Source organism: Anolis carolinensis, chromosome 5, assembly GCF_035594765.1.
Source record: "Anolis carolinensis isolate JA03-04 chromosome 5, rAnoCar3.1.pri, whole genome shotgun sequence".
Lineage (NCBI taxonomy): Eukaryota > Metazoa > Chordata > Lepidosauria > Squamata > Dactyloidae > Anolis > Anolis carolinensis.
This window is the reverse complement of record NC_085845.1, coordinates 15791308-15815583: the sequence shown is the minus strand read 5'-3', so window position 1 is coordinate 15815583 and position 24276 is coordinate 15791308. Positions and strand designations below refer to the sequence as shown.

Sequence of the window (24276 nt, the reverse complement as noted above, 5' to 3'; positions counted from 1 at the left end):
CTGCAATCTCAAATACAGCTGGTGGTGGGATTTTGTTTATGTTATTCCCTTTCTACAGCTAGGGGACTAGCAGGGGATTATGGGAGTTGTAGTCTAAGCCATCCGGAGGCCACTTATGGGTATCACATTGATGTGAATAGGTCTGGGATGTACATATAGATCTAGGCCAGGCTTTCTCAACCTGGTGCTTTCCAAGTTGTAGAGGGCCACACAACCCTTTGCCTTGGTATCTGGAAGCAAGATGATGGGAGACAGGGCCTTCTCAGTGGTGGCTCCTCGGCTCTGGAACTCTTTCCCCAGTAAGATTAGATCAGCACCTTCCCTCCTGGCCTTTAGAAAGAAAACAAAGCAATGGTTATGGGACCAAGCTCTTGGCCAGTAAACTAATGCAGTATAAGAAATAAATATGGAATATGTGCAATCGACAATTGGAATGGCCTGGTTTACCATTTTGGATTATGTGATTTTAATGTTTATATCAGGTAGTTTTAATTCTATGTAGGTAAAGGTTTCCCCTGACATTGAGTCCAGTCGTGACCTACTCCGGGGCTTGCTGCCCATCTTCATTTCTAAGCCGAAGAGCCGGCGTTGTCCGTAGACAAAGTGTGTTAATGCGCTGAGCTGCTGAACTTGCAGACCAAAAGCTCCCAGGCTCAAATCCCAGGAGCGGAATGAGTACCCGCTGTTAGCCCCAGCTCCTGCCAACCTAGCAGTTCGAAAACATGCAAATGTGAGTAGATCAATAGGTACCGCTCCGGCGGGAAGGTAACGGCATTCCATGCAGTCATGCCAGCCACATGACCTTGGAGGTGTCTACGGACAATGCCGGCTCTTTGGCTTAGAAATGGAGATGAGCACCAACCCCCAGAGTCAGACATGACTGGACTTAACGTCAGGGAAACCTTTACCCTTACCTTTATATTTAAATATTGTTTTATCTTATGTTTAATTGTCTTTTTTGTTTTTTGACACATAGTTTCTTGTCTACATTTTACAATTTGGTTTTATATGTATGTTAGGCGTTGAATTTTGCCATTTCTATGTTGTAAACCGCTTTTGAGTCCCACCTGGGTGAGAAAAGCAGTATACAAATACAGTAAATAAATAATTCCAACCCAGACTACTGGCTTTGGGGGGTGAGTTGGGTCACACGGCCCCCTCCGTCTAAAAATGCACTTTCACACATTGAGGATGGGGCGAGCTTGTTTCCTGCTGCTCTAGAGACCAACTATGGCAGGAGGGAGGAGTGGATTCAAATAGCAGGCAAAGAGATTCCACCTAAACGTTAGGAAGAACTTCCTGGCAGTGGACAGAATAAGCTTCCTCCTCGGAGTGTGGTGGAGTGGAGTCTCCTCTGGAGGTTTCTGAGCAGAGGCTGGATAGCTATCTGTCCGGAGTGGGTTGGCTGTATGTTCCTGCGGGGCAGGATGCGGTTGGGACTGGATGGTCCCTGCCTGGGATGTCTTCCAACTCTGTCATTCCATGATTCTCGGGAGATCCCCTCTTTGCAGCTGGGAAGGAGGGCGGGCGGGCTGTTCGCCCCCTTTCCGTGCTCTCTCCAGACGCGCGATGGCCGGGATGGGCCCACCCCCGACCCCTCCCTCCCTCCTTCCCTCTTCCCTCCAGCCCACCCGCCCCCAGCCCCTTTGCAGGCTGTGTTCATCTCCCCCAGCCCTCTCCCTTCTTTCTTCCTCTCTCCAGCTCGTGCGTAAAAAGCAGGGAGACGCTTTCGGGCACGCTGGGCAGCAGGCACAAACTCCACCTCTTCCTCGGAGAAATCCTCCTCCTCCTCCTCCTCGGTGGCCCCATCCTGCTGCCTGCCTGCCTGCCTACCTGCCTCTTCCTCCCCCTGGTGCTAAGGGGGCAAGCCGTGCCAGGGACCCTCCCCAACCATCTCTGCCGCCCTCTCCTTTCCCGGGCGCCACAGCAGTCGCTTGGGAGGTGGGTATCTTTGCGCTCGCGTTTGTGTGTGTGTGTGTGCTCTGTGTCAGCTCTGTGGTGCTTCTCCTCTTCCTCTGCCCCCCATCTCTGCAGTCCTTCTCTACCCCCTCCCGTCCCCTTCCCATTCCCAAAACATGATCTCTCTTGTCTTTTCTCTCCCTTTGGCATCACGCTTGGAGAACCTCCCTTCTCATCTCTGTTTCGCAAAAGGTGGGGCTTCCTCTCCCCTTTCCCCAAGCCTTTGAGGAATCCAGTGGATCTCTCCGATCCCACCCTCCAATCCTTTCCTGTATTTGCTGTATTCCTCCCCCCTCTTTGGAAGTACATCTGCTCTTTAATGGTGGTGCGCTTTGTTTGGCTGTATTTATATTTTTGTTTCTTTCTTTCTTTCGCTGCCTGTCTCTCAGGCGGCCTTATCAGCTTGGAAAATCCCTAGGCTTTTCCTCCTGCCTGCTCTTATTTGATTTAAGAACTCTCCGCCCTGGCTATCCCCCTCCCTCCAAAAAACAAACACCAAGCCTTTTATACAGGTGCAGTCCTTAATCCAGCAAGTGTGTGGCCTGAAGTTGCATTTTGAAACCGCAGTGCCATACTCTGCACCTTTGAAATTGCTCCTGTTTTGTGTATAGGATTGCTTTGCCATGGTTTGAGATATTTATGTATATCATAGCACTGGTAGGGCCTCTTCCCAATTCCTCCTGCCACCCATCATCTTCAGCCTCTCCATTTTTGCTCCAAATTCTTGTCATAGTGCAGCAATGGATGCTGCTTAGCTTACAGCTTCATTCTGCCATACTCATTGGGGATGGGTTTTTTGCTTGGCAACACTCCCCAGCTAGCATCCTTTGCTTTTGCCAAATGCCCATTAACAGAAGTTCCACCTGTGTGTATATGCTTCCTTGTTGTATTAACTTCCCTTTTGTTTCAGCTCTATAGAGCTTCATATATTTCAATGTGCTTTTAAGTGGTTTTAACTATATATTTTTAAATAAATCAGGTGTTTAATTCTATTTTAATGTTTGTAAGCTTTGAGTTTTAATTTACATATTGTATGGTTTTTAGTGTTAGCCGCTTTGAGTCTCCTCTAGAAGAGAAGAAGCAGTATATAAATACTACTACTACTAACAAGAACAACAAGAAGAGTTATTTCCTGTTTCACAGCCCCTTACCCCTCCTTGCAGTATGTTCTCAAGTCGCTTCTGACACAATTTTAAAAAACCCTCCCAGAGAGATTTGCAGTGGGCTTAAATTTGGGTGGGCTTGCTTGGAATGACAGTATAAAAATATTTTGAATAAACAAGGTTTTTGTTTTGCACCAGTAAGTGGTGATTATGTTAGAAGAGCATTGATAAGCATGATAATAATGTGATTTTCTCCTCCTGTTGTTTTTAGGGGCTGGGTAGTGGGCAGGCTAGTGACCAGACAAAGCCATGTGGCTGTTTTTGTTTCGTGCTAGCAAAATGTCCATGGCACTGACAGCTGGTGTGCGAGAGTGTGTGTGTGCGCGCGCATAAGCACGTGTATTGGAGGATGGGCTTGTAATTGCAATGGAGGCACACAGAGGCTTCTTAAGGATGTCTGTGGGCCCTCTGGTGATAGAAAGGGGGGATAGATTTGTCTTTCCTTATGATATGTCTTTCTATTTAGGTGTTAACTTTTGCCCATGGGCAAACCACTTGCATTATAAATGAGAAAGGAAAGGAGTATCTTTTAGAATACAACTGTAATGTGTGCTAGGAGGGGGGGGTGGGGAGATAAATATCTTTCTGGCGCCTTTCTAGAGCATTAATCAAGCTGTCTGATGTGAGGAACCAGCAAGCATTTTGTTTGTATTGTGCCAGAAACTAGGACCATCGATTTGTCCATTAGCTGCAGCTGTGTTCTTCTTTCCTGGCAGGGACCAATCAGCAATGCTCAAGGACCAGCACTGTTCAAAATGGGAATATAGCTATTGGAGGTGGGGTACAAATCAAAGGAATAATACAATGGGAAGGGACTCTTGGACCATTAAGTCCAGGCTCCTGCCCTCCGGATGTTTTGGACTTCAGCTCCAAGAATTCGTGCACAAGCTGGCTAGGGCTTCTGGGAGTTGGAGGCCCAAATACCTAGAGGGCCACAGGTTGAAGAGGTCTGAAAGTATTATGCCCTTTCAAAGAAGGAAACCCCACCAACTCTCACGTGAACTGCTTTTAATGTCAAAAAATTCTTTCTAATGTCCAGTCGAAATCTACTCTCTTGTAACTTCAAACTATTAGACCTGGTCCTACCCTCTGGAGCAGCAGTGAACACACCTGTCCTCTCCACTCTGTGAAAGCTCTTTGCCAAGCTGAGCAAGGCCACCACCTTCTTCTACCTTTTCTCATAAGTTTTGTTCTTTGTATTTCTTATCCTTGTTGGGCCTCTCTAAATCTGCTTCAGCTTGTCTGAGAGGGGGCCTTCTCGGCTGTGTCCCCCCGGCTCTGGAACTCCCTCCCTAGGGAGATTAGGTTGGCGCCCTCCCTACCATCCTTTAAGAAACAATTGAAAACCTGGATGTTTGGGCTGGCCTTTGGAGAAACCGCCATCGGATGACCAGCCTCATTATAATTCTATTCTGAATGCTATTAGGTTCCTTTCATCGGGATATTTTAATCTAATGATTTTAGCTTATATTGCTGCTATAGTCCCCCCCTCCCACCTTTGAAGTTGACTGAATGGCATTGGTGGTTGTTTGATATTATTACTGTTGTATAAACCTTTGTTTTAACTTCTGTTTTATTATCTTTAAACTGTGTATATTGTTGGTGTATTTGCACTGTTACTTTTGTAACATTGTGAGCCGCCCCGAGTCCCCACGGGGTATAAATAATAATAATAATAATAATAATAATAATAATAATAATAATAATAATAACAACAACTTTATTTTTATACCCCGCCCCATCTCCCCGAAGGGACTCGGGGCGGCTATTATTATTATTATTATTATTATTATAGTATTATTATTATTATTATATTGTCTATATCCTTCTTAAAATGAGGCATCCAGAACTGAACAGAATATTTCAAGTGAGGCCTCTGGAATACAGAATATTATAGGAATATTATTTCTCTTGATGTGGAAACTATGCTTTCATTAATGTGGGCTAATGTAACATTCAACTTCTTTGCTGAGGCATCACATGGCTAACTCAGGTTCGATTTATGGTTAACAAAAATCCCAATAATCATTTAAATCTGCCAGAGACCTTCAAAGTCTTAAAGCTAACCAGACTTCTATATCTGAAATATATTAGGGCAGGGTGAGGATAATGAGTTCTCCAGATTTAGTGTGTTGCAAATTTCTCCAGCCCTAGCCAGGACTGTATAGCCACTGATGTGGAAAATAGTCCCACAACTTCTGAAGGCCACAAGATTCCCACCTCTGCCCTAGAATGAGTTCAGAGAAGTGGTGTGCCTAGGAATGCATGGATTGGGATGAAAGGTATACTTCCTAGGACTAGGAACTGATTCAACAGTGGAATCTTACTTGAGCACTGGACACAAGGCAGTGCTCCATCCTCCCTGAAGGCTGCAGGTGATTTGGGGCCAGGAGGTAGCTTTGTTCTCGAACAGAAGGAACAGAAAGGAGTGCCAGTGGTTGAGTGAAAGCTCAAGAGGAATGGCCTTGTCCCACTAACTGCCACTTGCCTTATTTAGGACTGCCTCTTCTGCTAAAAGAACTCTGTGCCTTTTTCGAAAAGTCTTTCTCATTCCAAGCCATGCTTCTCCTGTTACCTTGTATCTATGGGACCACTATCCATGGTTTCTGTATAATACGACCAATAAAATGTATCTTTTCTACGCATTTTCTAGATTCTCCAGGGTGACTCTGATATTTTGGGGCCAGCAGGCCTTCATTTCAATAGGGTTCACTATTATCTGTGGTTTCATGTATCCAAACAAAGTCTGGGAACATTAACCTCTTGGACAGAGGGAATTGTACAGGTTAAGCATCCCTTATCTGGAATTCTAAAATCCAAAATACTCCAAAATCTAAAATTGTTCATATAAATAGCTCAGATAGTGACACCTTTGTTTTCTGGCGGTACAATACCAAGAAAACTTGCTTTGTATCCAAAATTATTTTAAAATAATACTAAAATTACCTTCAGGTTATGTGCATATAAAACATATAAGTTTAATGTTTAGATTTGGCTTTCATCTCCAAAATATTTCATCATGCACATATATGCAGATACAGGTATACCTAAATCAGGGGTAGGTGGGTCCTTAATTCAAATCATTTCCGGTTCCAAATATGTGGATAAGGGATATTCAGATATCACTGTATTTTACTAATGTGTAATCTTCTAGTGAATCTTCCCCTGCCCATTTTCTGTCTTATCTATTTGCCCTTGTCGAGTTCTTCCCATGACTGCAGAGCTTCTGAGTTACTTTAGCTGCTGTACATTCAGAAATGGTCATAACTCGGGGAGCATGGCCTAGGAGTTTCAGGAATGGTTGAATCATAACACCAGCATTTAGTGGTCACAGGAATGAGACTTGTACTTTAGGATAAACTGAGAAATTACAGCTCCTGGTGATCTGATTTGCTCATGATTCATTAATAGAGCACGTTTTGTATTGTAGAAGTTCCCAGGTTCTGGTGTCTTTGTGCAAGTGTGGGAAAACTCCTGTCTGAAACCTTAGAGAGCTAATTCCAATCCATATTGATAGTTCTGAGACATACAAACCGATAGTGGGGCTCTGTAGAAGGCAGTTGCTTACATTTCTAAAAGCCAGATATTACCCCCTCCACCCTCTCTTCCTTTCTTGCTAATTGATTTTTTAATATTATGATTGTTATTTACTGCTCAGATATTTACAGACAATGAAGTTCCTAAATCAGTGTACATAGGATTGAAGTATACAGAGCTTCTTGTCTTTCCTATTGTGTCTGACTCCACTGTTGTGGAATCCTTTATTCTGCTGCCAAAACGTTGCTGAGTGGTTCAGATTGAAGATGTTGCAAACACAACAAAAGTCTGGAGATATAACAATAAAGAGATCCAGTATGTAGCAGCCTATATTTCTTTATACCATTGGAAATTGAATCCAAATGAAAACAAGTACCCATAGGCACAAAATGGCTCTCTTAGCCCAGGGGTAAGCATAAGCATTATGCAGTCTACTAGGTGTTATAGGACTACAACTTCCAGCAGTCCTAGCTAGTATAGTAAACTGTGAGGAATGCTAGGAATTGCTCTCCAGTAATATCTATGAGTTTGCACTTTGTCCACCTCTGTCTTAGTGTGCTTTCCTTCCATTTCTTGTCAAACAGGAAATAAAGCCTTTATTTCATTTATGATTTTCCAACCATTGGCACATGTAAGCATATGCTGCACTGGCTTGTTGTAGCTTGTCTGAAATGACTGTAACATGATGTTATTCTTTGTAAAGCAGGCTGGGAACAAAGTGTGACCCTCTGTAAAACACCATATATGCAGCAGTACTTGGATGCTTCAAGGTGAGTGTTCATCCCTAACTTTGATCTTCCAGATGCTTGAAAATCAATGTAAGCCAAATAATGACTAAACATATATAATGAAGAATTGCTGTATGGCTTTCTGTTTGTTCTATGCCTTCAAATTGTTTTTGGCTTATGGTGGCCCAAAGACAAATCTGTCGTAAGGTTTTCTTGGGAGGATGCTGCAGAGGGGTTTGTTTTTGCCTCCCTCTGAGGCTGAGAGAGTGCAACTTACTGAAGGATTTCCATGCCCAAGTGGGGATTTGAACCTTGGTCTCTAGAGTCATGGACTAAGATTTATGTATGAGGATTTTGGATGAATGGTTTTTTTTAACTTGGATATGTTTTAAAATTTGTATAAGGTGTTTTTACTCTGTAATGTTATTTGTTTTTATATGAACTGTTGTTTTAGTGTATTGTTTTCAGGCATTGTTTTTTGCCTATTTATTGTAAGCCACCTTGAGTCCCCTTGGGTGAGAAAGGCAGGTTAAAAATGCTGTAAATAAATAAAATAAATAGTCCAGCACTCAAACCATTATACCACACTGACTATATGGCAGCCTTTCCTTTTATTACATTGCAATACATTACCCATCATTATTAGGCAAGAATGGGGTTGTAATTCAACATAATTAAAGGGCACCAAGTTGGGAAAAGCAGATGTATGGACCTTCTTTTTTAATATTTTTTTTGTTCCGCTGCAGTGCTGCTATTCTGACCCCTTGTGTTTCAGTCCAACTGAAAATGGCCATAAGATTAATTTAAACCAGTTCAACACTTCATCTCTCATTACTTTAGATGAAATTTTGACTGTTGTTATCTGGATTGTGTTCTTTGTGTTCAATAAATATCTTTCTACTATCAACTTTCATGCAAAATGTTTACAGTAAAGAGATTTTATAATCTGATTAAAATAAAGAGGTGAAATCAATGCCAAGGGGAAGCAAGCTACTGCATTTGCAGATAGTTTGGGTGGTTTCCAGGTAAAAGAAAAGCCCAAAAAGCAAGGGGTGGGAGTGGTTGATATACCGTATATAGCCCACAGACCACAGTTTGCCCACACTTGTTGTAAGTGATGCTCGGGTATCATTTATCCTTGGCAAGGGAACCTTTTTTATCCATTTACTGAATTTCAGTCTGAGAAAGAGATTTGGAGGTGTATTTCAGTTGTTGTTCTCATGGTTTTTAAAAAATATACAGTCCAGTTGAATACCCAAGGTGCTTTACTGTAAAACAATAAAAAGGGGTCCTGCTGGAGGCATTTAAACTAAAATGTGTGTGTGTGCGTGTGTGTGTGTGTGTGTGTGTGTGTGTATACACACACACACACACACACATATATACACATACATACATAAACACAGAGGGGGAAAGAATAACAAATCACAAAACTATAATCCAATCCAAATAAAATACAAAAAGCCCCCAAACAAGCTGCTATAATACAAAGCAAACTGACCACATATGTCTTTAAAATATTATCTTGCGTATCTTCACATCAAAATATACAAGATAACAAAACAAAGTAGTAGCAAAATTCCAAAAGTTTTGAAAGACAAAGATGTTTTCAGTACATACTAAAAAATAAGGGGGACAGCAATTCTCAAATATTCAGGGAGACAATTCTGAGAGAATGAGGTAGCGAGTGAGAACGGATGAAGCAAGACAAAGTAGTATGGCTAAGGATTTGGGGCAGAGGCAAATCAGGGCCAGATATCATACTTCTGACAGATTTGAACATTTTCTCACTAAGCATACAAGGAAAATTCAATTTTCTTTATGCCTTCTGAGGAGTAAACTAAAGTGAATAGCTTATCTTGCTGCAAAGCAGAGCTTAGTTTCACGCAGTGACTTCTGCTTTAAATAGCTTCTTGTTTTGATCACAGATGGGAAATAACAGCACCTGATGTAGAATCTGCATTGCAGGAAAGTTTTCCATCCCTGCTGTAATTTCTCTCCACTTTCATTGTACTGTAATTGGCGATGTTTTTGCAAGAATGGAATTCTTACCTTCTGTGCCAGGTTTCACCAGCAATACAGGAAATTTAATAGACTTCATTTTTATAATGCCCTGTATAAGGAGGGGTTCCTTTGGGAATGAGTTACCAATGAAGCTTCTTGAACCTTTTTTTATGTATCAGGTGACACTAAATTTAGCTATTAGAAATGTTAAATCACTCAACATATCTTTTCAAGTAATTGCACCATCCACTTTAGTGCAAAGGCTGTGAAATGCAATGTACTTTGCAGCAGTCTAGTATCAACACATAATTCTTGAACGTTAAACATAGTAAAGTTAATTTATGCTGTGTGTTCAATTTTGTGATCTGTTCCTGGGCGTTTTTCATCTATAAGGATAGACGAAAATGCCTCAAAAGAAATGGAGAGTATATTTCTCTCAGGCCCTGAATAATCAGAACTTGGATCTACTTTTTGGAACTACAACTCCCAGGTTTCACTAGCTTGGAGATTTTCAAGTTGTAATTGTAAAAAAACAAACAAAACACCAAAGTTAAGATTACAGCAATTTGAATCCAGCTGTTTTCTTTTCTGCCAACTGGACACTTTCCAATAATGGAGAAATGTTTCAAAAAATGGAAGACTAAAGAGGCACGAACATTAGATAAATCCTACACATCCATTAACCTGCATAGGCTGTCAGATAAAAAAGAGCCTCTAACAAAAGCCCTCTGCCCTTTAGAAAGCAAATTGGAAAGGTTGTCTGTTGTCATGGTTATATAGTCAGGTGGTTGTAGTTTGGTCTAGAAATGTATGCAAAGATCAATAGATCATCCTGCAAACAAGACATACAGCAAGAGAACTGTGTGAATAGTGATAATCTCCCAGTTCTCATTCTTAGTTGGATGGATTTGGCTTGAATAGTATTCTTTAAAGTATAGTATTATTTACAAGTGGTACAGTCATATGAGAAGCCTTCCATGTCACCAGGAATTTGTGATCTAGAAATATATGCAAAGATCAATAGACCATCCTGTAAACAAGACATACAGCAAGAGAACTGTGTGAACAGTGATAATCTCCCAGTTCTAATTCTTAGTTGGACTGAATTGACTTAAATTGTCAAAGACAGAACGCCTCCAAATAGAATACAACACAGTTTATTGAGGTTACAGAACTAAAAATTGCCCGTAGGAAACAAAAGACTAGGCAAACACTTGTCTTCAGTATGAAAAGTAACAAAAATAGCTTCGTTTGAGTTTAAACAGTTCAAAAGAATAAACCGGATTAAACAGAAGTTTAATCCGGGTTAAATCAAAGGTGCTTACTTCAGCCTGGCAATTAAACAAACAAAAACTGGTTAACAAAAGGTCAAAATGAACACAAAACTCAGCAGCAGATTCCCCTCTGCTACTCAAGAGCTACAGAAGTAACTCGGGCTGTTGCTCCTCCGTGCAACGGGCGAAAACCAGGTCCAGGCACATCAATCAGGGTAACGACGGTCAGCGGGGTCCCAATCCGGTCCGAGGTCGAAAGCCAAACGCAGACATCTAAGGTTCCACAAGTTCCACCGATAGCCACAGAAGGGTTAGTCCAGAGTCGTAGTCAGTCAGTCAGTCCAGCGTCAATCCAGAGTTGGCAATAATGTCCGTCAAAAAGACGACGGAGGTCCAAACTATCAAGATTAAACACAAGTTGCACAGAAAAAGCCCACACAGTTCCTCCTGCCGTCTATGCCCAGTGTCCTTGGTAACTTACGTATCCAGCAAACGAATCACACCCGTCTTCAGGAAGTTCCCCAACAAGAGCCCAAGCGTTCGTCCAGATTACCTTGCCCAACGCAATTAGCCATTGATTCTAGACCCCATTTTATGCCAGTTCATAACTCCTCATCGCTGTCAGCTGCTATCCTAATTCCAGGTGCCTCCTCATCATCATCCTCATCAGAACTAAAACACCTTTGACTACGCCCCACAGCATCCCCAGCTGTGGATCCCGTTCCATCCCTCCAGCCCGTCCACGGGTCCGATCCTGCAACCCGCCAGTCGCCTCCCATGCTATCATTGCCAGTGACACCCAAATCCTCCCTCACACGAGTCCATTCCATGTCATCCTCCTCTGAGCTAACCATCTCTTCCTCCATTCCCCCGGTAAAACCCTCAAAGGAGTCTTCGTCTGTTGGTTCTGCAAATCAGTCCCGGAGCCGTTTCCTTTCACGCTCCTCAAAAGAGTCTGACTCTCGAGGAGTCTTACGACCTCGTCTCCTAGTATCGGAGCCAGAAGGCTCAACCATAACATAAATAGCATTCTTTAACATATAGTATTATTTACAGTCATAAGAGAAGCCTTCCATGTCACCAGGAATTTGTAGTTATCTGCCTAATATGCAGTGAAGATCTTGCATATACACATAGAATAATATCTGCAATAGATCCAGGTTCCTGGATGTTCCGACTTCTTCCATTGAAAGCCAGAAAACTTGTCTCATGAGAAGTCAGGGCAATTTATGCAAAGCATGTATGCTATAACTTCCATTAGCAAGCATGACCACTGATCATAGTGTATGGAATATTCTGGAAATTGTATAACAACAACAACAACAGCAACAACAAGCTTAGGTATCCAACAATGTCTAGGCTAAGGATTCTGTAATGATAATTATGAGAAGTAGTGATTGTTTTGTTTTTGATGTTATAAATGGTTCCACTAAAATGGATAAGGATGTGGGTAAACCACAACTCTCATAATCTTCAATCATCCCCCCTCCCCACCAATAGTTAAAGTTGGTTATGATAGGTATATGCGCCAAGTTTGGTTCGGATCCATCGTCAGTGGAGTTCACAGAATTCTCTGGATGTAGGACTGCAATTCCTACCATCTTCTGTCATTGCCTTCAAAACTCAAGCAGTACTTAAAGTTGGTCATTATGGATATATTTCCAAAATTTGGTTCAGATTCATCTTTGGTGGGATTCACAGGGCTTTCTAGATGTGGGAGGGTTGGAACTCCCATTGGCCTAGACTTCCCTAAACTCTGCTAGTATTTTAAGTTTGTCATGATGTCTATAAATGCCAATTTTGGACTTGATCTATCATTGGTGGGGTTTACTGGACTCTCTGGGTGTCATTGCCCTCAAACCCCACCAGTATTGAAAGTTGGTTATGTTGGGTATGCTTGCCAAGTTTGGTCCAGATCCATTGTTGATGGGATTCACAGTGCTCTCTGGAAGTGCTCCCAGGATGTGGGATGAACTGCATTTCCCATCATCCAGAGTCGAGCCCCCCTCCCCAAAAAAAAAAACCCTCCAGTATTTTCTGTTGATCATGGGGGGTATGATGATGATCCAGATCCATCATCAGTGGAGTTCACAGTACTCCCTGGAGTGGGAGCTATCTTGGAAAATAGATAGATAGATTCACTTTTAGATGTATAGATAGATAATAATAATTTGTCCAAGCATAGAAGGATATGTCCCACATTAGGCTAGTCTGATTCAGCTCTGGAAAGGATTCCAGGCTCTCTCCTGGATTCTATATCTGCTCCAGAGCTTTGTTAGAGAAGACACTATTCATTTTGTTTATCTCTACTATAAATGTTGTTGGACTACAATCCCTATCAGGCTTGACTGTTGGTTAACTGGGTTAAATTGCATGTTAATGCTTTTATGTCAAGCCGCTCTGAGTCCCCTTTGGGAGACAAAGCAGGGTATAAATAAATAAATGTTATTATATTATCTGGACCTGAAGAAACTGAAGTCAAACACATTTGGAGGGCTATACAGTATATTCTCCACTCCATCATATTCTACACCATGAAGTGCTTCTGTTTTGTGCCTTATTAGAACAATGTCATATTGACATGCTCAAAATGGGTCAGAGGTCCATATGCAACTAGCCCAGGCATGTCCAAAATATCCTCCAGTTATTTTGGACGTCAACTCCCACAATTCCTAACATCCGGAAAGCTGGCTGGGATTTCTGGGAGTTGAAGTCCAAAGCACCTGGAGGGCCAAAGTTTGCCCATGCCCGAACTAGCCCTTGGGCTCATCAATTGCTCAGCCTTGTGCCTGGTTGCTTTTGCCTCGAGGACTGCAATGGTTAACACTATCTGCCTGTGTAAGCAAGAGTTCATTTGTCAAATGGAATATTTTGGAATATTTATGGAGCAGCATTAAGCTGAAAGCTTTATCCCTGGCTTGTAAAGTGAGTTCTGCCATCCACCCTAATCCATGTAATCCTGGCGTTATAACTGGCAGTTGCGTTCCCTGGTTCTCTGACAGTTAATCTGACATGAGACATTTGCTAATGCAGGTGAGGAGATTTTGTGGCTAAGAGAGAAGGTGAAGATGTGTTGTTTGCAGTCACATACCTATTACCCGAAAGCTTGTCTTTCTGTGCAGTGGGTGTGCCTCAGAACACTGCTATTCATTGGCTGTTCCATCTCAGGGCAGCAGCATGGCAGCATGTCGTGATCATTAGCTTGCTGCATGTGAAAATAAGGAACTATTTATAAGGCAAATGCAAGTGAAACATTGGAAGAGCGTGTGGCTTGGTGGTGCAGCACATGCATCAGGGACCAAGTTCAGTCCCTGCTTTTTTTCAATTTGGACTGGGGAAAAATTGTGCACGAAACCTTGTTTGTGTTAGCTTTATTGGAGCAGTAGTCCAGCTGGTTGTGAGATGCCTCCCTGTGTTCCAGAGGATGCATATTATTCATCTTGTTATAGTTAAGGCAAATTGATGTTGTGTGTCTTCCAAGTAATTTCCAATTTACAGTGATCCTAGGGTAATCCTATCACGGGTTTATGGGACCGAGAGTCTGTGACTCACCCAGGGTCAACCAGATCTCACTTAGAATGCTGTGTCCAGTTCTGGATACCACAATTCAAGAAGGATATTGACAAGCTGAGACTAACATGGTAAAAGGTCTGGAAACTAAAGCCCTAAGAGGAACAGCTTATGAAGCTGAGTATGTTCAGCCTGGAGAAGTAAAGGTTAAGAGGTGTCATGATAGACATGTTTAAATATTAGAAAGGATGTCATATTGAAGAGGGAGCAGTCTTGTTTTCTGCTGTTTTAGAGACTAGGACATGGATCAATGAATTCAAACTTCAGGAAAAGAGATTCCACCTAAACATTAGGAAAAACCTCTTGATAGTAAAATGTGTTTGGAAGTGGAATATCCTGCCTTGGTGTATGGTGGAGTCTCCCCTGGAGGTTTTTTGACCAGAGGCTGGATGGTCATATCTCAGGAGTGCTTTGAATGTTTATTCCTGAGTGTCAGGAGGTTGGATGGGATGGACCTTTTGGTCTTTTCCAACTTTATTTCTATCTCTTCTAATGTTTCTATAAGTATATGCAGCTATTTAGATTTCGTTATCTTTTTCCTAATGTGGTATTTCTGTTGTTTGTCAGCCACCTAAGTTGCTTTTGGTATCTTAAATTTCAATATTGCATTCTTGGAACCTACTGCTCCTCTTTCTGGAAGGGAAGTCTCTGGCAGCATTCATATGGAAAAAAATCATATTGAAAAAATTGATAATAATTGGAGTATGACCCTAGATTATTTTCAGTTTGACCCTCAATATGGAAGAGGACAGATTCCTCTGATTCAAAGACTGCCATAGTTATAACGTATTCTTTTATGCAAGACAGGGGAAATCATATTGTGAATCTGTCATGGCATGGTTCCTATACCAGTCATGATTATGGGTTTAAGGTTCTGTGATTTGGTTCCTTAAAGAGTATTTTATGCCCTCTGGTGTTGATCAGATGTCAGTGCACAAAACATGCTGCTAATTAAGAATTTTATAAACCAAAACCACATCTTTCTCTAATAAGATTTGTATGGAATTTAAGTTGTCTTGATCAAGCAAGATTTGCTTCCATATAGCATCATAGAATCATACTACAAGGGCCATTAGCTCAACCCGCTCTGTGAAGTAGGAATGTGCAAAGCAGTCCTGACAGACAGACAGTCATCCATGTAAGCATGTTTAGGATTTATTTTTATGGCTTTGTCATGCATAGAGTTCTTTCAGAGATATAGATCCACTTCCGATTCATCTATCAATTTGCCTAACCTACATAGCCAGCTTGTTGTATTCATTGTGATAACCCTTGTGTACACTGCTCTGAATTCACTAAGGAAAGAATGGGATACTGTATAGACAATAGGCAGACAAATAAATAAACCATATTTTGAAGTTTCCTAAAACACTGTACTCTTTGATGTGTTGTCAAAGGCTCTCATGGCCGGAATCACTTGGTTGCTGTGAGTTTTCCGGGCTGTATGGCTATGTTCCAGAAGCATTCTCTCCTGACGTTTCGCCCACATCTATGGCAGGCATCCTCAGAGGTTGTGAGGTCTGTTAGAAACTATGCAGGTGAACTTAATATATCTGGAAGGTCCAGGGTAGGAGAAAGAACTCTTGTCTGTTGAGGCAAGTGTGAAGGCCATTCAATGCTAATCAAGGTGGCCAATTGTAACATTCATACTTGCCTCCAACAGACAAGAGTTCTTTCCTCGACCCTGGACATTCCAGATATATGAAACCCACTCGCCTAGTTTCCAACAGACCTCACAACCTCTGAAGATACCTGCCATAGATGTGGGCAAAATGTCAGGAGAGAATGCTTCTGGAACATGACCATACAGCCCAGAAAACTCACAGCAACCCTCTACTGTTTGCTCCCACAGTAGGGTATTTTAGGGAGCTTTCAGACAGATTTTTCCTCGTACCACTTATCAAAAGGCATTTTGTAAATATTTTGTCTTTTCCTCCTTTGTGGTAAGAAAAAGATGAAAGAAATAACAGGTTACAAACAGAGGATGACAAGTTTTGGACTCACCTAACTGCACAAGGCAAGCCATACTTTGTAATTTCTCCAGGTCATTTATTTCTGCAGCTAGCAGATGGTCCATGTGGTAGGGATGCCATCATCTGTGGACATCCAGAAACATCTATCCATTATTTGACTTTCTGGAAGAATTTAATTAATATATTCAGCTCATTAACAAACCTTGGTTAGCATCCTGAGAGTGACTTACAAATACATAAGTGCTATGTTTATGTCTGCGATTGGGCTCCATCCCAAAAAACATCTAGTGGAGAGGGAGGCGATGCAGATCATGAAGGAACAGCTGCTTTGGATTCCCAAGAGGAGGAAAAGTCAAATATAATCCATTTGAGAGTATACACTCATTTTTCTTCTCCACTCCCCAACTGAGCTGAGACCAGCTGTTAATTCATTATCTGAAAAAGGAGGAAAAAATACAGTCTTTCTTTGCTTTTCTACGCCTTGCTTTCCAGTTACAGGCCGTCCCCATGTTACGAACAAGATATGTTCTGTAGGTTTGTTCTTAAATTGAATTTGTATGTTTGTTGGAACAGATACATTTTTTAAGTATAACTCCACCTCACTTTCCATCCCTGTGATAATTGGATTTTGGAAAATTGGGCTTGCTGTGGAAACAAGGATTGGTGCTAAAACTTCAATGGAGACACCTTTTCCCCATGATAATTACTCTTTCAGGAATGAATTTCCCTTCCTTTCGAGAGATACTCTCTCAAGATTCAGTGGCATTGAGCCATTGAGTCAGCTAAAGTGGTGTCAAACAGCATTCATTCCACAGTGTAGATTAGGCATGGGGAAACTTTGGCTTTCCAAATGTTTTGGACTTCCACCATTCCTAACAGCCTCCTTTACCCCCTCAGCCACTTAGGAATGGTGGGAGTTGAAATCCAAAACACCCGGAAGGCCAAAGTTTGCTCATGCCTGGTGTAAATGCACTCTGCTTTCCATTTTTCAACCATTTTCGATTTTTCACCGTGCTCTGGTCTCTCACTTGTGGAATAAGCAAGAGAGATTTATTAAAAAGTAAATATTGGAAAATACTTATGTGAGAAATCTATCATGCTGTGATAGTTCCCAAGCTAACATTGCCTACTGACGAGTGCAAAGGAGGAATGTTCTTATGGGACCATTAAAAATGAAGTGGTTAATTCAGCAAAATTCAGCAAACTTCGGCCCTCCCTCCAGGTGTTTTGGACTTCAACTCCCACAATTCCTAACAGCCTACCGGCTGTTAGGAATTGTGGGAGTTGCAGTCCAAAACACCTGGAGAGGCTGAAATTTGCTCATGCCTGGATTAATGTATATATGACCAATAATGCTTCAGATGGCACTTAAAAGCCCCTTCCACACAGCTGAATAAAACCCCACATTTTCTGCTTTGAAGTGGAATATATGGCAGTGTGGATTCAGATAACCCAGTTCAAAGCAGATATTATCGGATTTTCTTCTTTGATATTCAGGGATGTATGGCTTCGTGGAAATAACCTTTTTTAATTGAAAATAATTCCTACATATACAAAACAAATGTTGCCGATTACATTGTTAGCCTATATTCTCCGACATATTAGCTTTCCGTGAGCAAAAGATATAATTTTGTGCCCTGTACATTTATTTTGGTCTAGAAGAGGACCGAATCCAGGCCCATTTTAGGCCCCTTCCACACAGCTGAATAAAATCCCACATTTTCTGCTTTGAACATGGATATATGGCAGTGTGGACTCAGATATCCCAGTTCAAAGCCGATATTGTGGGATTTTCTGCCTTGATATCCAGGGATATATGGCTGTGTGGAAGGGCCCAGTTCTGTACAGTTCTGTGGGATCAAGGCCTGTGCGATTAACTGCTCCTTAATGCGTTGCCATAGCAACCTGGAGCCAGGCCATGGTAGAAAACCCCTCATTTTCCCTCCACATTGCCTTGGAAACAGACATGCGCTGATCCACTTAAACAGATATCTCCTCATTTCTCAACTTTTGAGGCCTTACATTTTTGTGGGGAGGCTTTTGAAGCAAGATGGCAGACATAACTGGAGAGAAAGGAGAAGAAGCCTCTCCTAAAGCTCCAAAATGCAATGTGACACCCAGGCCTTGGTGGAAGAGAAGGCCAAAGAGGCCATGTGAGTCCAGGCTGAGATCCTGACAGGAATCTAGCCATCTTTGTCTGCTAATGGTGGTACATAGTGTGGTCACAGTGGCTTGAACATTGGGGTTCGAATCCTATCTTGGCTATGGAAGGCTTTCTACAAGTCACACTCTCTCAGCCTCGGAGGAAAGCAAAGGCAAATTGTGACTTCCAAGCCCCATCTGAGGAAATTCCCTCCAGCTTTCACTCTTCCAAAAATACGTTATTTTCCCCTGGTAATATAATATACAGTAGAGTCTCACTTATCCAACATAAACGGGCCAGCAGAATGTTGGATAAGTGAATATGTTGGATAATAAGGAGGCATTAAGGAAAAGCCTATTAAACATCAAATTAGGTTATGATTTTACAAATTAAGCACCAAAACATCATGTTATACAACAAATTTGACAGAAAAAGTAGTTCAATATGCAGTAATGCTATGTAGTAATTACTATATTTACGAATTTAGCACCAAAATATCACAATGTATTGAAAACATTGACTACAAAAATGTGTTGGATAATCCAGAACGTTGGATAAGCGAGTGTTGGATAAGTGAGACTCTGCTGTACATACATCCAGAGACTAGGTGTATATTGCTTCAGTATGAGAGAAAGTATAGGTGCATTTATACCAGGCATGGGCAAACTTAGGCCCTCCAGGTGTTTTGGACTTCAACTCCCACAATTCCCAACAGCCGGTAGGCTGTTAGGAATTGTGGGAGTTGAAGTCCAAAACACCCGGAGGGCCGAAGTTTGCCCATGCCTGATCTATATTGTAGAATCAATGCAGTTTGATATCATTTTAACTGCCATGGAATCCTGGAAGTTGTAGTGTTACAAGGTCTTTAGTCTCAACCAGCTACAACTCCCAAAATCTCAAAGCATTGAGCCATGGCAATAAAAGTAGTGTCAAACTGCATTAATTCTACAGTGTAGATGTGCCCTGTACCTCTCAGTACCAGTTATTAGGGACATACGAAGCATTTATGTTCTGTTTGTGAAGCAACTGATTGGAAACATTATTTCCAAAGCTAATATGTTGATGTTATTGTAAACAATTCCTCTTTAATGTGTTGTAGAAGGCTTTCATGGCCAGAATCACTGGGTTGCTGTGAGTTTCCCGGGCTGTATGGCCATGTTCCAGAAGCATTCTGTCCTGATGTTTCACCCACATCTATAACAGGCATCCTCAGAGGTTGTGAGGTCTGTTGGAAATTAGGCAAGTGGGGTTTATATATCTGTGGAAGGTCCAGGGTGAGAGAAAGAACTCACGTCTTTTGGAGGCAAGTGTGAATGTTGCAATTGGCCCCCTTGGTTAGCATTGAATAGCCTTGCAGCTTCAAAGCCTGGCTGCTTGCCTAGTTTCCAACAGACCGCACAATCTCTGAAGATGCCTGCCATAGATGTGGGTGAAATGTCAGGCGAGAATGCTTCTGGAACATGGCTATACAGCCCAGAAAACTCACAGCAACCCAGTGATTTCGGCATATGATAACGATGACATATAGATACAAATTGATTTTAAAAACGGTGAAAATGCTATGGAATCATGGAAATTGTACTTTACAATGCCTTTTGCATTCTCCCATGATTATAGAATCACAGTAGTTAAAAGTGGTATCAAACTGCATTAATTTACAGCATGATTAATTAGAAATGTGATTCCACTATTATCTAAATAAGATAGGTTAATAAGTGATGATAACCATCCAATAGAGAGTTGGAAATTTGTAGGGTTTTTAAAATAGTTGTTTAATTATAGTATGTAACTTTGTAGTCATGGTAATTTTATTCATCTAAAACAAGCATGAGCAAACTTGGGCCCTCCAAATGTTTTGGACGTCAACTCCCACAATTCCTTAAAGCCTACCAGCTGTTAAGAATTATCAGAGTTGAAGTCCATAAACAACTGGAGAGTCTAAGTTTGCCCATGCCTTATCTAAAATGTCTGTGTGTTTTATTTTGTGTTTTCCTTGACTGAAATGTATTTCTTTCTTTAAAAAATAAGGGAGATCCTGAATTAAAGATCCTGACAGATCCAGCCAGCATTTTGTATTTATATTATGCAAGAGTGGAGAACATGAACACTTTGATAAAATCTACTTCTAACCTTTAGCTACTTCATTCTCTCTTTTTTTGATATTTCTCAAAGGAAAATGAACAGTAGTCATGTCTGATGTGAAATATTACTTTAGACAGAATAAGACTCAAGGATTTCTGGAAGCTAAATAATAAATTGACAAAGGATTAAGTTTGGTTTGGGGTTTGTTTGCATTACAAATAGTCATACTGCAAAGACCAGAAGGCACCGCATGCCTTAAAATGCAAGGAGCTTCATAGCAGGGGTTAAAGTGCTGCAGTCTTTCAGGGATGGCATTTTGCCTTTGCTGAATGATGCAGAACTAAAATCCAGCACAAGCAGAAAGAAAATTCTTAGGAGGAAGCAAGCGGCATACAGGAATTGACTTTTGTCCCTGCTGGCATCTTTCCTAGTTCTTGAGTGACAGCTTCTGTTAACTTTATTAATGAATTCACAAGCTTTGAGAACTAGGGTGGAAGCAACTACAGGAGAGCAGTTTCCAGAATGACCTTGCTTGCTTGACATCGAGTATGAAAATCCCAAACTCTAGATGCTTTGTAAAAAATCCCAACCCACAAAAGCTTGCAAATATGGAAGTAAATGGAAAATCATCTTGCTTTGGCTCCATTACCTTTACAGAATGTCAACATGTTCTGGCAGAGAACTGTGGAGATAAGAAAAAAAATAAGTAATGAATGGCAAGAAAGAAATGTAACTAAGGATGCAGCTACGCTGTAGAATTAATTCAGTTTGACCCCACTTTAATAATATAATAATAATAATAATAATTTTATTCTTATATCCAGTCCCATCTCCCCGGAGGGACTCGGGGCGGCTTACATGGGGCCATGCCCAGACACGACAGCACAAATCAGATAAAACAAACTGAGCAGTAAAACTTCAACATGATTAAAAACAGTCATAAAAGTCAATATAGACAATAATATTAAAATCCCGATTTGAGTCAAAAGATCCAGGCCAAGGTGCAAAGCAATATCAAGTTATCAGGAGGGATAATTATACAGCAGGTGTAATACTTAAAGTGCTGAATGAATCCTAAAAACCATCCAGAGGGTCTACTGCTTAATAGGTAAATAACATGATCCCACAAGGATCAGTCAACGAAGGCCTTCTGGAATAGCCAAGTTTTCAGGCTCTTCCTGAAAGAAAGTAGGGTAGGGGCCTGCCTAATCTCCCTGGGGAGCGAGTTCCACAGCCGGGGGGCCACGGCGGAGAAGGCCCTCTCCCTCGTCCCCACCAACCGCAACTGCGAAGTTGGTGGAAGCGAGAGGAGGGCCTCCCCCGACGAGCGAAGAGGTCGCGCGGGTTCATAGGGGGAAATGCGGTCTCGAAGATAGGTGGGTCCCAAACCGTTTAGGGCTTTGTAGGTGATAACCTGCACCTTGAATTGGGCTCGGAAAATAAATGGCAGCCAGTGGAGCTCTTTAAACAGCGGCGTTGAGCGCGCCCTGTAATCTGCCCCAGTTAGAAACCTGGCTGCCGATCGTTGTACTAGTTGTAGTTTCCGAGCCGTCTTCAAAGGCAGCCCCACGTAGAGCGCATTGCAGTAATCCAGTCTAGAAGTAACTAAGGCATGGACCACCATGGTCAGACTTTAACTGTCATGGTTCAATGCTGTGGAATCATGGGAGCTGTAGTTTAGTGAGGCATCAGTACTCTTTAGCAGAGAAAGCTAAAGATTGCCATGTTTCACCTCGAGCTTGATTATAGAACTTGGAAAATTTCTGTTTAAAAATTACAATTCCCATGACCATGCTTGCTTTATTTCAAAAGTTGCAGTCTGAAAAAGCAACTTTTCCAATGTCTATGTATGGGGAAAGGACAGGTTCCAAGTGGGATAAATCAAAATATATCTGCGAGCTGCATGAAGTATGCCACCTTATTTATTGGAGAGCAATGTTTATCTGACTTTTCCTTCCTCGCAGGCATGGATGGGAAGAAATGCAGCGTATGGATGTTCTTGCCTCTTGTCTTGACACTGTTTACCTCAGCAGGACTGTGGATTGTGTAAGTGAGCTTTGCAAATTGATTTTGAAATGCTTTCTGGAAGGAGCAGTTCTTTGACACAGCGTAACTCAAGCTGATAATTCCAGATGAAATCATGAAAGGAATATAAATCTGTTTTTTATTTTTAAAAAATCTTTAAACACACCATTTCTGTTAGCAGACAGATATGTCCATTCTTTAAAACGTCTATTTGCAGGGAAAGTGATATACAGTCAATCCTCAATATGCATGTATTTTGCATCCATGGATTCCACCATTCATAGCTTGAAATTATTTTAATAAATCAAACCTTGATTTTGTCATTTTATATACGGGACATTATTTTAATACATCACTGTATATAATGGGACTTGAGAATCCACATATTTTGCTATCTGTGAGGAGCCCTGAAATCATACTCAAGCAGATACCAAAAAATCACTGTATACTTATAATTATAATAATAATAATAACAATAATATTTATATCATTATTATTATTATATTTCTATTCTACTGTATCTCTCTAAAAAGAGACCCAAAACAACTAACACTATATATATATATATATATATATATATATATATATATATATATATATATATATACACACACATATACACACACACACACACACACACACATATATATATACAGTAGAGACTCACTTATCCAACATAAACTGGCTGGCAGAACGTTGGATAAGCGAATATGTTGGATAATAAGGAGGGATTAAGAAAAAGCCTATTAAACATCAAATTACATTATGATTTTGCAAATTAAGCACCAAAACATCATGTTTTACAATAAATTTGACAGAAAAAGCAGTTCAATACACAGCAATGTTATGTACTAATTACTGTACTTACGAATTCAGTACTGAAAAGATTGACTACAAAAACATTGACTACTAAAACACCAACTGTGTTGGATAATCCAGAATGTTGGATAAGCGAATGTTGGATAAGTGAGAGACTACTGTATAATACATATATATATATATAATTAATTTAAACTTTTAAACATTACAAGCAAAACCTAAAACAATGCAAACATTAAAATAAAATTAAACATTGAACCTATTAAAACTAAACAGTTAAAACCATTAAAAACCTGTGCACATGCATAGTAAAAGGTAAAGGTTTCCCCTGACGTTAAGTCCAGTTATGTCTGACTCTGGGGGTTGGTGTTCATCTCCATTTCTAAGCCGAAGAGCCGGCGTTGTCCATAGATACCTCCAAAGTCATGTGGCCGGCATGACTGCATGGAGCACCGTTACCTTCCCGCTGGAATGGTACCTATTGATCTACTCACATTGATATGTTTTCGAACTGCTAGGTTGGCAGAAGCTGGAACAACAGTGGGTGCTCACTCCGCTCCCGGGATTTGAACCTGGGACCTTTCGGTTTGCAAGTTCAGCACCTCAGTGCTTTAACACACTTCGCCACCGGGGCTCCTGTGCACATGCATAAAACACTTCATTTATATATAGTCTCACACACAGGACATGCAAGAAAACATTCATTGTTTCAGTCATTCAACTAGTCATACCCTTATCTAGATAACTTCATTCCATTTTCTCCTTATTTTCTCTTTTTCCTCACAAAAGTCAACCAGCATTCCATGGTTGCTAAATATAATCAATACTTACTTCTCAAGGTGTTTCAGTTATCCCTAGCACTCTCTCTCCCTCCCCCCCCCCCCCCTCTGTTTTTACAAATGTCAATATTCCTTACATGGACCACTCTTATACTCTCTGGATTAGAAATCTGGATATATGTGGTCAAGCAATATCAGATGGCAAAAGTTACTAATGAGG

The 24276-nt window shown here is 41.1% G+C and overlaps 1 protein-coding gene and 1 long non-coding RNA gene across 6 annotated transcripts in view; one reads left to right on the top strand and one right to left on the bottom strand.

The window, feature by feature from the left end:
• Nucleotides 1–1639: 1639 nt before the first annotated feature.
• Nucleotides 1640–24276, top strand: part of tmem150c (transmembrane protein 150C) — a 39308-nt gene continuing 16671 nt past the window's right edge. The window contains exons 1-3 of one of the 4 annotated variants that reach the window (XM_008110997.3): nt 1641–1941; nt 7366–7429; nt 22398–22479. In XM_008110997.3, the coding sequence (XP_008109204.1) occupies nt 7420–7429; nt 22398–22479 (92 nt within the window). In that variant the 5' untranslated portion in view covers nt 1641–1941; nt 7366–7419. Of the gene's footprint in view, nt 1942–7362; nt 7430–18148; nt 18362–22397; nt 22480–24276 lie in introns of those variants that run through there. The other 3 variants (XM_008110998.3, XM_062981551.1, XM_062981550.1) reach the window with 3 other exon arrangements.
• LOC134299266 (uncharacterized) lies at nt 10533–17433 on the bottom strand. Of its 2 annotated transcripts, XR_010006453.1 has the most exons (3): nt 16240–17433; nt 13757–13870; nt 10533–11063 (listed from the first exon to the last, which is right to left on the bottom strand). It is a non-coding gene; the product is annotated as an uncharacterized LOC134299266 (long non-coding RNA). The 2 variants fall into 2 exon arrangements; XR_010006452.1 differs by lacking the exon at nt 16240–17433 and having other exon boundaries at nt 13757–15759.